Below are 13,713 nucleotides of genomic sequence, written 5' to 3'. Positions count from 1 at the left end.
AAAGACTTGAGCAAATGGGTCACATTCCCGACTGCTTCGCCTGTGGTCAGTCTCACGGGTTCAGTAAGTCCCCTTGGCCATTGTTACAACATCGCTGTTACTAATTATCACCGCAAACTAATAACAAATGCTGTAAAGGAATGCCAGTATGTCAAAACCACTGAAGCTACAGAATCATGGAGCATGCACAATCTGATGAGCACTTTCATGGAAATTTCGAAAAAGAATTACAAAACAAGTACAATTTTCAAAGCTTAAAAACAAACTGGCATAATATGAATACTAACAACATGACACACAGTATTGTGCAAGGCTTGAGCCAAGCCCCATTTCTTTATATTTCCTCAGAAAATGTGAAATGGGTGCAGGGGTGTACTGAAACACATAAACATGCATGTAAATACAGTACATCAGGCAAAATCAGAGCTTGCACAGTTCTAATAAGCTTAAAAATCAATACATGGCATGAAAACCTTTATTCAATAATGTTGATGTCCTGGCACTGGGGAGGACGATCCATGACTGATGATGTTCTATTGTGTATTTTTCTATCCATGTATGCTTTTACTATACTGGCAATGAGTTTCATTGTAATCAAAAATGAAGTTGTTGCCAATCATATATATACTTTCAAGATGGCATTACATGATGGATCAAAATCTGATGGTACTTTTCTGTGTTCATAATTCCACCCCCAACACCATGGCTAAAAAGCAACTCTAAACCATGACAGAGGCATCTCTCAGGCCCTCTTTGAGATCTTTACTAGATTTTTTCCCCATTACCTAAAGGAATGACTTTCAGATACTGTTCATCTGCTGCAGCTATTGTCCCCTAGGCCTGCCACTTCTTCTTTTGTCCTCCACTTGTCCAGTTTCCCCAAATATTTTAAGGAGGCGATGCACAATATGCCAAGCAACGCAAAAACCAAATTAATTTGTGATTCATGTGGTTCACTGGTTCATCCCCTTTCCCCCTATCACCATCCCTCTGAAAATCATCAGGTAGAAGAACTAGACTAAAAATTACTGCAAAACCAGACAATGTCCAACAAAAAAAAAAACAAAAAAAAAAAACTTGGACAGCCTGGAAAACTATTGCTCAAGATCGCTTTAAAAGTTCCAAGAAAGTCTGGCTGCTTGGAAATAAGAGGCGGATTAAGACTTTTGAACTGTACTGAGCTAACAACATGACATACTATTATTATGAATGTGTTTACTATACTTGAGCGAGCCTGTTTCAGTCATGCTGTTTATAACACGTTCTCCTCCCCCTCTAAAGCACATAATATGCTGAGTCAATAAAATAACTGAATGCCAGAAAAGGTCATGGCATGGGTGGGAAAACAGTATACAAATTTACACAAAGGCCAAAGTCCAGCACTGCAGCAGCATTTTTATTTAAAGCCATAGCTAGCTGCTCACGGCCATTAAAACAGAGTTTTAAGAAAGTGGTGCTGCACAATAAGTAAAAAGAATTGATTGTGTAGATTAAAAAACAAACACATATTGCAGCAATATGCTTGTAAAATAATCACACGAGCCAGATTAGAGGACACACACCCACACGAACAGGTACAGCTGATCAATTGACCAGATTAGCAACAGCAACACCAATGCAATGCAAAAAAAAGCTTTGCATTCATGGTTTAAAATATATTTTAACCACTATGCAAGTCAAAATACAGCTGCGGCCTGATTATAGTCTACAAAGTTACACACACATATCATAAAAACGCTCACACCTCATGTCTGCTCAGTATACGCACACAATCATATGGCGGTATCTAGTGAACAAGTGTAGAGCAGTATGTTTGTCCCTCGCAAGATAACACGGTGGACACTGGTTGTGGAGGACTCTCGCATACACACCTTTACCCTGTACCTCCATATCAATAAACTAATCTCTGTTCGCTCTCCTTAAAGGGAATGTGCCAGGTTACAGTTTTAGTATGTAATATGTCAGAACTGCATACACAGATGAGGTTTAAAAGGGGCTGCAGTATAATAAGCTTTAAAAAAAAAAATCTATTTGTGGAAACCTAAGTGACACACACACAAAAAGAAATCACCCACCTCAAATGCCTCTTCTTCTGTCATGTTGTCTCTTTGAAATCAGAATAAGCCACTGTTGAGATTTTCATGACAAAACTAATAAAAAAATCCAATAAGGCTGAGGCTTTTTTGTCCAAAAGCAGATTGTCTGGTGGGTGTATTGAGTTTATACCCAAGACGATATAAACTCTGTAATAACCCTTCTCATTACATGAGACTTTATAAAGACATGCCCTTAACCACTCTAACTTGTGCCATTTCTACATATCTTCCATTGGTACTTTCTAGCTCATACAACCTAATAACACATACTGTACATAAAGTATAGCTAATATATGCACATGGGTCCATGTGCTACTACGCATTCACTGATACAGATTAAATGCCCGTCTATAAAAAGACAAGGCAAGTAAAACAGTATTCAGATCCAAGCAGGCATTTTTTTTTTTACCACTACACAAACAGCTTGACACAGCAGACAGCATCTGTGTCTCTCTTCAGTGGTGATGGGTCTTGGCGTCCTTTGCTACATAAAACCAAAGCTGCTTTTGTTAGGAAAGATAAAAACAGAGCTTTGGTCATTTAAGCAAAATAACACCAAAAACAGCTTGCATCGCTGATCTAGCAAAAACTGGTATCTGATTGTGGTTTTAGTAAGACATCATAAAGACACAATTCCTGGAAAAAGGAATTGCTTCTTGTGGATCAACCCAGAGACAAAACTTTATAAAGGGACAAATATTTGATTTTAAGCAATACTTGCCACTACTGGAAGCACTGCAAAGTTCATAAACAGGGTTGAATAAAAGTCAAGACTCTAAGAGCAAAAAAATGTTCACTGTAGGACCTTTCATCAAATCTATCAGATCCTGCTGAGTAAAGAAAAGTACTGAAATAGCTTTGGTTTAAACCAGCTTCTCATACAGAACTGCAAGCCTGAGATCTCTGAGAATACCAACAGTGGTGCTGCCAACTTCCACTGTGCTCTTATGTCTTGCCCTAAAAAAGTAACCAGACACTAGATCATCTTTAGACACTTTGTTACTAGCAGCCTATATCAATATGGTGTGCACTGTACTCTTAAAAAGAATTGAGGAAACCAGACAATTGGAGGACAACTGTGGCAGACATAAAACTGCAACAGATGAACAGTATCTAAAAGTCATGTCTTTAACAGGACTCAGACTATATCTGATGAAGCTGATGCGCCATCAGAAATAGTCTCAGTGGAAAAGTAGCTGACAATCAGTGACAGGTTTTTATAAAGTTTTGAATGCATAATAATGACTTTTGGTTAGAGTCATTGTCAGTATGTACAGAGAAGGTGAGGAAACAAGTAGATTCTAAGTGTCTACAGCCATCTGTAAAACAGTGCAGACTCTGTCATGGTTTGTGCATTTCAGCTAATGGTGTGAGATCTTGTCAAAATTATTGGAATTATGAACTAAGAAAAGCACCATCAGATTTGATCCACCGTGCAATACCAACAGGGAAGTATCTGAGTGGCAACAGCTTAATTATGATACCAATGTAGGTTGCCAAATTAGTGTGGAAGAGCGAAAATGTCTGCATATTGTGTGCTTGTGTTTTATGTTGATGTGATTGTTTTGATGTGGTGTGTACAAATGTCTGACTTCCACTGCAAGCCAATTTCCCCATAGGGAAATCGATCAGAGCTCAAACCTCAACATTACTGAAGCAGCGATGATGACTGAGAACGGAACAACAGGCAGCAAAGATGTTCATACCAAATATTGACTTTCCAAGTTCTTAGAATTGTACAATATGTTTATTTGCAGATGTTTTAATAAACCTCTGCACCCATTTCCCTAGTAAAGTTTAAAGAACTAAAGGCTGATTCAAGACCTTTCCACATTACTGTATATACCTACTTTTAACCTTAGCTAGATCCTTACAATACATTTTCATTCACCTACTCACACAAACTCTCAGCCACCACCATCATGTAAGGTGCCTGGCTCCTACTGGGGTGAATTTGTGGATGCCAGGAATCAAAAGCATCCAAAAGACTCCAATGTTTAAGCATTCACCATTTCCTATTTAATCCAATCTTGGAGACATCACGCACCTACAGTGGTGTGAAAAAGTGTTTGCCCCCTTCCTGATTTCCTCTTTTTTGTATATTTGTCACTCTTAAATGTTTCAGATCATCAAACAATACATGGGCCTGTGTGAAAAAAGTGATTGCCCCCTAAACCTAATAGCTGGTTGGGCCACCCTTAACAACAACAACAACAACAACAACAACTGCAATCAAGCATTTGCAATAACTGGAGGAAATTTAGCCCACTCATCTTTGCAGAATTGTTGTAATTCAGCCACACTGGAAGGTTTTCGAGCATGGACTGCCTTTTTATGGTCATGCCACAGCATCTCAATCAGATTCAGGTCAGAACTGACCTAGGCCACTCTAAAGTCTTTGTTTTTTTTAAGCTGTTCAGAGGTGGACTTGGTGGTTTGTTTTGGATCATTGTCCTGCTGCAGAACCCAAGTGCACTTCAGCTTGAGTTTACAAACACATGGCCAGATATTCTCCTTCAGGATGTTTTGGTAGACAGCAGAATTCAGCAAGTCTTCCATGTACTGACGCAGCAACACAGCCCGAGACCATCACACTACCAGCACCATAGTTTACTTTTGGTATGATGTTCCTTTCCTCAAACCTTCCAAAAAGTTCTTTTTTTTTGTCAAATGTGAAACAAGCCTTTGTGTTCTTTTTTGCTCAGCAATGTTTTGTGTCTTGGAACTCTGCCATGGATGCCATTTCCATAGTCCCTCTCTTTTTCTTTTTCTTTTTTAAAATCGTGGAACTATGAACTCTGACCTTAACTGAGACATGTGACGCCTGCGGTTCTTTAATGTCATTCTGGGTTCTTTTGCAACCTCCTGGATGAGTCGTCGTGGGGTTAGGGTTAGGGAGTAATTTTGGTAGGCCGGTCACTCCTGGAAAAAGCTTCACCACTCTTCCAAGTTTTCTCCATTTGTGTATAATGGCGCTCACTTTGGTTCAATTGAGTCTCAAAGTTTTAGAAACTGATTTGTAACCCTTTCCAGACTGACAGAGAGTGACTTTGTTTCTCAGGTCTTTCTTCAGATCGTGGCATGATGTGTTGCTTTTCAAGATCTTTTAGCCTGCTTCACTTTGTCAGACAGGTTCTCTTTAAGCGATTTCTTGATTCAGCAGGTCCACCAGTAATCAGGCCCGAGTGTGTTTAGGGAAACTCAGCCTTACAAAAATGTGGTTAATCAAATTCATTATTTAACAAGAGAAGCAGTTACTTTTTCACACAAGACCAGGTAGGTTTGGTTAACTTTTCTCCCTTAATTAAGTTTAAAAACTGCACTTTGTACAACTCAATTTCAGTTCAATTCAATTATATTTACATAGTGAGTGAGAAAGGTGACTGAAGAAGAAACACTCATGCATCATGGGAATTCCCCAGGAGCCTACGCCTATTGCAGCATAACTAAGGGAGGATCCAGCCCCAGCTATATGCTTTATCAAAAAGGAGAGAGTGTTTTTGATAAGCCTGATCTTAAAAGTAGAGACGGTGTCTGTGTCCCAAATCCAAAGTGGAAGCTGCATGGTTCCACAGATGATCTGAAACATGCAAGTATAACAAATATGCAAAACACTAAGAAATCAGAAAGGGGGCTAATACTTTTTCACGACTGCTAATTTTGTCATCATTTTTGCATAATTTTTGTCAACTCTGGGGTCATAAACCTCCTTTATTCTACATTTCATTGTGTAATTATAAGCAGAAATGAAATAGAAAGCATTTGAGGTGCAATGCAATACAAAAAGCAGCAAAAAAGCAAGGTGGCAACTTAAAAAAATAATATAAAATTATTTTTTTTTAAAAATCTAAAAGTAACTTGTGATTTCACCATTATATTGCCTGAATTACTGTATATATATTCAGTTTTACAGTAATCAGGTTACCACAGTGCATATGAAAACATTGAGTTTCTATGTAACTTAATATCTTTGAGTAACCTTATTGTGTGTGTTTGTAGTGTTACTGACGGACACATAAAACATGCTTATAGGCTTTTTAGATCACGCTAAACCTCAATTAAAACTTCTCATAAATTCTCCTTTTGGGGACATGACATTTGAATCACTATTAAGAAAACATTTTCCTAGCTGAACACAAAGCCTGAAGACAATCATTAAAAGTAGTTTTCTTTGCCTTTTTCCTCCCCAAGTGATGATTTTAGAAAATTTAATCAACACTGATGAGGACGGCACTATCAAAACAGCTGCTCCCCGGGAGTCAGTATGAAGCCACTGTTGAACTGCTGATGAGAGATCAGGCTCAGTGCTAAGACACAACAAGCCTCACACTATAATCATGTTATTTGTTAGTAAAAGGGCTTAAAATGCCTCACAAGTCATACTGTGCAGACAAAATGCTGCAATTACAATAAAACCCTAGCTTAGCATCATTAATCAGCTTTGATATTTTTCAATTATAAACACAGTTGATTAGTTCATACCTTATTAGACAAAAAAAAAAAAAAATTGGTGAATGATAACATGCTTGAATAATTAGACATTTACAGTCTGTAAGACTTCCCTAATGGATCAGCTGTTACGATATTGTCAGCATTATTTTCACAGTCATACTATGACAATGACATTGTTCTTAAGAAAAAATAAGATTCTCCTTTTCAAAGACACTGAGACTGGACAGCAAGGCTAAATATCTTATCATTTATCAGACATAAATAATTTTTGTTGAAGCTGCTTTGTGGGTTAAATATATACACAAGATGTCAGGTACGCCCCTCATTGGTCAGTAAACAATGGGTTACTTTTATCAGATGACACAGGGGAATTGGTGGTGGTCAGAGGGCCCGGTGGCGCCTGTGTCCGGCAGCCTCGCCTCTGTCAGTGCGCCCCAGGGCAGCTGTGGCTACAATGTAGCTTGCTATCGCCAGTGTGTGAATGTGTGTGTGAATGGGTGGATGACTGAATGTAGTGTAAAGCACTTTGGGGTCCTATGGACTAGAAAAGCGCTATACAAATGCAGGCCATTTACCATTTACCATTTACCAATTATAGAGTACTGTAAAAAGTCTCGGGCTGCCCCTGTTTTCCTTATATTTAGCTTCCAAGGAACCAGACTTTCTTGCAGTTTTTTTAAATGGTCTTGAAAAATAGCTCTCTAGGCTTTCTGAAGGTCTTTTAAACCTTTTCTTTGGACATTATCTGCTTTTTCAACAGTTTTCAATCTATTTCTTTTATCTGAACATTTTTAGCAGAAAGTTTTATTTGTTGACCCACTTAACACTGATGTATGAATCATTCGAACATACGTACCTAACTCAAGAGACCTTAAGTTGTGCCTACACATAATAGACAACTTAGGAAAGACTCAATTTTAAATTGTATCTTTTGGGTACTTTATTACTCAGTCTGTCAGAAAAACACCAAATCTTTCCCAGTTCTTTAGTTGAATCTCTCAAAAGCACAATAGAAGAAGCTTTTAAAACTATTTACAGCAGATAATGACTTTCAAATACTGTTTAAGTCCTTGAGTAATAGGAAATAAAATTCAGCAGTCAAGAAGTCATTCTTCAGCAAGGGAAACAAGGAGAAAAGGCCAAGTGATGACTCTAAGTTTTAAAGTTGTGGTTCAAATGGTCAACGTGCACAATATGTACAACAGTGCCTGTAAAACATGGTGGAGGCTCTGTCATGATTTGGCGCCGAATTTCAGTCGGTGTTAGAGATCTTGTCAAAATGGATGGAATTATGAACACAGAAAAGCACCACCAGATTTTGATTCACTATGCAGTACCATCTAGGAAGCATCTGATTGGTGACAGCTTAATTTATCAGCTTTGACAATAATACCAAACAAATAGAAAACTCTGAGTCACGGATTGGCCTCCCCAGAGCCTAGAGCTCAGCATTATTGAAGCAGTGTGTTATTATCTTGACAAAGAACAGAATAAGAGACAACATCCAAAGAAGAGCTTCGAATGTCCTTCAAGAAGCCTGAAGAACTTTTCCCGAAGACTGCTAAACAAAATGGCAAGAAAGCTTGCTAAAGTAAGTTCAGGCTGTGTTGAAGAATAAAGGTGGACATACTAAATATTGACTTGTTAAGCTTAAGCTTAAACAAATTACTGTCCCAATTTTCCTAGCAAAATGAGGCTTGGCTCAAGACTTTTGTATAGTTATATTAGATCATGCTGGGGGAGAATTTCCTTATCTGTGGGCACAACAGTTGTGTAATTCTTGTGCAGTTCTGAGGTCCAGTCTTTGAAGGGAACCCTCACAAGCATAGGGAGAACATTCAAACTCCACACAGGACAGGTGGTGGAAACCCAGGACCTTCTTGCTGTGAGGAAATACTGTTAATCCCCACACCACACCTACTTGTAGAGCAAGAACCCTTTACCCCAAAGAAGTAGGCCCCTTTTTGTTATGTCATACATTGCAGGTCTCCACTTGCCATGTGTGCATATGGTGTATTCCTTCCAGCTTTTTAGAAATCAATACCCAAGTGTTTCTCAGACAGAGTCTGCTTCTACCCCCTTCCTCACAGCAACATCTCTGATCAATAAGCCCCAGAGATGGCAAATTTGATTACTCCCACCAAGCATAAAATTATCTATATTAGCAAGACATAGGTAGATCCTTGAACCTTTAAAACCCTTTCCCTCCTCTCAGTGTTTTTCCTTAATCTGAGCAGGGGAGGAAACACAGGAAAACAGACAGAAGTGTGGTATAAATGACAAGAGCAGGAAAGCAGACCAAAGGGATGCCCCCAGTGTGCATCTCATACTATCATATGTCTCCAGACTTAATGGGCCTTAGTGCTATCAGCACAATCACGACTCAGCTTCCTGTCAAAGGGAGGCACGCACAAACACAGCAGTCATTTAGCAAGGCTCAGGTCACAGGCAGGCTCAAAGCATGAAAAACTGGCTGTAAGGAATTATAATTTCCAGCTTAGTCCGACTGCTTTATCTGCACACATTTAGCCAAAGTTTGTAGGAAACTGCTTTTTTTTGACACTCCACTGGCTCATAACTCAGTGGCCCACCAACAGACAGGCAGGTTCACAGATGTCATTAGCGAAAAAACCCAGAGGAAATCAGATGAAATTCAATCTAGATCCCCCCTCCTCGCTGAAGCGTATTGAAAGACAGAGGCCCAGCATCTACAGCTGTCCTCACACCTGTTACCATATGCTCTTCAGTCCAATCACATTCAATCTCGGAATATTAAATGTCCAGCAGCTACCTAGAGTCTACGCAAAAAAACTGGACACTCAGCTCATGTTATATTTTTGACTGACATATTTTCACTGCAGTTTTCCATTCCTCTTTTTTTTTTATATGCTTATGAAGAAACACACATTTCCTGATTTTAAACTGCCATTAGCAAAAAAGTGAAGTAAAACCAGTGAGTGACTTAGTGTCCCAGGTCGCAGGATTTCCTTCGCACTCCATCCTGATAAGAGGTGCCAAGGAAGGAAGTCTTCATAATTAATATATAAAATACAAGTAACATACAAGAAGAACTCAGTAAATATGGATTTGATTTGTTGACATGGAAAATAACAGGTCTTACAGCTTACTAGTGCACAGACAGCATAGATCAGGTTCATCTTGTGACAACTGTTCCTCTTTGTTCATGTGAGCTGCTTATGTATGGACTATGTTGCCTTGCATGGCTCTCTAGGTTTTTCCCCCTTTCACATCTGACTTTAGCTTGCACTTTTTCAAACAAGTGCATTTGAACTTTAATTTCTCCAACAATTGTCCAAACAACGTTAAGTATCATGGTAGCCACAATGAGTGCAGTAGTTTGTACTCATTATCAGATTTCAAAACCAACTCAGTTAGCAGCCAGTGTAACTCATAGATTTGTGTTAAATCTTCATCAGTGTTTTCAGCATTTACTTGCCATCCACTCAAAAGCATTTCCCCCTCACCATGCATTTTCCACCATTATCAATTTCCGTGATCGACTTTGCTGTTCTCTTTTTCACTTGCATCGAGCACCTGTTTAGTCTTTATACTGACATCAGCACAAACTCAATCCCAGCCAGCCCCCCCCCCCCCCTCCCCTTAACTACAAGCACTTGAAAGCAAACATAACAACAGATATTTAAAGTATCTGCATCAGTGCCTTCAGTCTCGACAACAATAAGATTCTTTCAGGAGGATACAACCCTTAAGTATAATATGGGTTATAAATCAATGTGGTTCTCATGTCACATTGAATAGCAGCAGAATATCCAAAATCTAATCACAGTGAGTGTTAATCTATTCCATCGTTGCTCTTTTACTATGAAAAGGTGCTACAGTACAGCAGCCACTAATCAGTGCCTCTCTGCTGGCTCATCAGTAGATTCAGGCTGTGACCCAAGATCTCTCACATCCCTTAGCAGCTGAGCTCAGCTCTGCTCAGCACATCACATCACAGCAAGTCGTCATGATTCTTCCAGGCTATTAAAAACAAGAACATGGATTTTCTTGACTAAGTGATTTGTCAATCGACAGTATCAAACATTTGGTGTAACCAGTGTGCTCATCTTTCACAAAATATGGCTACTACTATATGGCTCTTTAAGCGTTACACATATGAAAACTTCTAAAAGCTGTATATGACCAAAAAAAAACAAAAAACCTTTTCAGGGTTAAACTGATCCACACAAACTGACCTCCTCTACCATTTCAAAGGAGGCCCTACAGAACCTTATAAATATATTCCATCACAGTAGATAAATAGTGTATTTTTGTTAAATGACCCTACTGCACAGGAGGCATGGTACACAATAGGCTTCCATGTACATACTTCCTCCACACCTGCTCAAGTGTCACAGCAGGAACTATGACCACATCCCTAGTCATTTATACAAGCTCTATGAGCTAGTCAGCCCTCCAAAAATACAGGAAATGGTCACATTAGTAACAGTAGATATATATAATCAGCATCCTCACGAGGAGGAAGTGACATAAATAATGTGCAAATCGTTTAGCTTGGTGATAAAAGCTCAGCATGCTGCTCAAATCTGACATGTATGTAAATAAAGAGCAAGAAATAAACAAATTCATGCATGACCGACTGAGCACATGGCTGCCACTGTAAGCTTAACACAAGTTAATCATAACCTGCCATAAATTCTCTGAGCATTTAAAGTTGCAGTAAAGTTGGCTGTTTATAATCCTCCAGGCTGCCTTCTTTTCTCTTTTTTTCCCGGGACACAGTGAATCAACCTGCAGCATTGACATTCACAACATGTGGCTGCCTGCTTCACTCTGGACTTCCCTGAAGGAGAAGTAAGACTTCACATTCACTCCTAAACTAAACCAAACCAAACCAAACCAAACCGTGCCCCCAATACTATATTATAATTTCTCTACATTTACCTGTTGATTTTCAGAGCGAAAGCCCGCCGATCTGCGCTGCCCAGAGAAGCCATACGCGAGTCTGAAGTCCAGTCCGGCGACGGTGTCGCTGGTGGCTTTGGTGTTTTCTCGCGGTTTGGCACCGTCGCTCTCTCCGACGCACCGCTCCTCCAGCTTCGCTACAGCTCAACTGTCACACCAACGCTCATCTTGGTTGCGGCGGCGGCAGCAGCTTAACTGGGTGTAAACTTCCGCATTTAATGAGAGCCATCCCGTGGAGACAGAGGGGGAGAGAGAGGGAGGTAGACATCGACGGTGCGAGAGTGGGAGGGGATGTGATGGGACAGGCTGGATGAGGCGCGCGCGCTCCCTCGCTGCCGTGGTGAGCTTTAACAAGCGCTTTCCTTCAGTGTGTGTGTGTGTGTGTGTGTGTGTGTGTGTGTGTGAGAGAGAGAGAGAGAGAGAGAGAGAGAGAGAGAGAGAAAAGCGCTGACCACTTTCGGCGTGACACTCAGACTGAGAGGGAAACCAAATAAATACACTTGTTTGATAGGTTGGCTCTGTCCAAATCCAAAAACGTCAGATTCACTTTTAACCACAACCGTAACCACATGAAGGTGCTTTAACCCAAACCCTGGCGGTGGAACCCTGAACCAAACATAGGTGTAGATTATCTCTGCTATGCATCGTGCCACCAGTATGATGGTGCACAAATCAAATCATCTGCTAAAAAAAAAAAAGATTGCTGGTATATAAACTGTTATAAATGCCTTGCTGGCCTGTAACTTGCTCAAAAAAAAAAAAGCTATATTGGTTTTAATGAAGATTACTGAGTAGGTGCAATAATGTAGACTCATAAGGATACAGGAAAAACAGGGCATGTCTTTATATTATGTATAACTCCATTGTTTCAGTTGATTACAGCCTATTTACCAAAAATGAACAAAGATATTAGACATTGACAAACTAACAAAAAACAAATGTAAGCATCAGGAGTTTGGGAGCTAATTAAACAGGTGGGAGCAAACTGTTTGATCATTCATTAATTGTAAAATTGTCAAAATGTTAAAAAGTCTGCAGACAATGTTTAAAACTAAGTAAAGAGCCATCTTAACGAAACCTTAGTAAGTTAAAGAATAAGTTGTTCTCTAGCATGTGGAGAGATAGTCTCTCACTAAGAGAACTAACGGTATGTTTATTGTGACAGAAAGGGTCCCATTAACTATACTGCTTCAGTGTAACCAGTGCAAAGCACCTAATGTTCAAAAAGCAAAAAAACCCAAACAACAACAACAACACACACATCATACACTCACATACAAAACAGCAAAAAAATAGGACAATAGGGATGACATTCAAAATAAACCAAAATTGTACATAACCCCCCTCCCCCCCACCCACACACACACACTTCTTCCACCTCACGGTATTAGCTTAAATCTGATAACAGTGCTATTGTTCCAACCTTTTCTCTCCCACTTCTTGCTGAAGTCTTGTTGTATATCGCAAGTGTTCCTGAGTATGTAACCTCTAAAAAGTGTAAAGTTTTTTAACAACACATTTTTTGGGGGGGAAGATATTTTTCACTATTCTCCATGTTTCACGCAGTGTTTAGCCACCAAAACAAGAAATTATGCAATCCAGAAGTTATAAGTTCCTATGGGAGTCTATGCTATGGTGCCGTTTTGCTTGGTCTAAGCCTCACAAACACTGGAAAACACATCAAGGGGATGCACACACACACACAAAGAAAAGAAAAGAAAAGAAAATCTAAACAGAACATAACTGTCTTGTTTTGGAGTGTAGCAGAGCTCAGCAGCAGAGTACAAGAACAAATGATGAGCTGTTTATTTTAGACTGTTACAAAGCCCATAATAACATACATTCCAAAATGGAAACAAAGTATGGTCCACAATTGCCAAGAAACATACAAACAAGGACAGGGATACACACAGAGAAGCAGATGGACAGGTAGCAGTGTAAGTACAAAAAGAGGCTTTAATTATGCATACAGAGGCAATGAAAATCAAAGAAGAGGGGAAAGACTTGGGTAACCAAAAACAGCTGTTGCTAATCAAGGATAAGAAGCTACAGGAAGTAAAAGTAAATAGAAGACAGGAGAGGCAAATCAAAATAAAACATACTAATCTGAAAGACATCACTTTTCAAGTGTCTCACACAGACACTTGACAATACAAGGAGATAACACAGTGAGACTACACAAAACCAAGGATGACTCCCAAACAGAATCTAAACCAAA

The 13,713-nt window shown here is 39.4% G+C and overlaps 1 protein-coding gene across 2 annotated transcripts in view; it reads right to left on the bottom strand.

Moving 5' to 3' along the window:
- The window catches only part of dock8 (dedicator of cytokinesis 8), a 54,852-nt gene extending 43,081 nt beyond the window's left edge, over positions 1-11,771 (bottom strand). For both annotated transcript variants that reach the window (XM_085425811.1, XM_085425813.1), the window contains exon 1: positions 11,475-11,771. In XM_085425811.1, the coding sequence (XP_085281937.1) occupies positions 11,475-11,527 (53 nt within the window). In that variant the 5' untranslated portion in view covers positions 11,528-11,771. The remainder of the gene's footprint in view (positions 1-11,474) is intronic.
- Between the last annotated feature and the right edge of the window lie 1,942 nt (positions 11,772-13,713).

This window comes from Rhamphochromis longiceps, linkage group LG12 (genome assembly GCF_057381845.1).
Source record: "Rhamphochromis longiceps isolate RC_006_pf linkage group LG12, R_longiceps_female_GT1.1, whole genome shotgun sequence".
Lineage (NCBI taxonomy): Eukaryota > Metazoa > Chordata > Actinopteri > Cichliformes > Cichlidae > Rhamphochromis > Rhamphochromis longiceps.
This window is presented reverse-complemented; position numbering and strand designations above follow the sequence as displayed.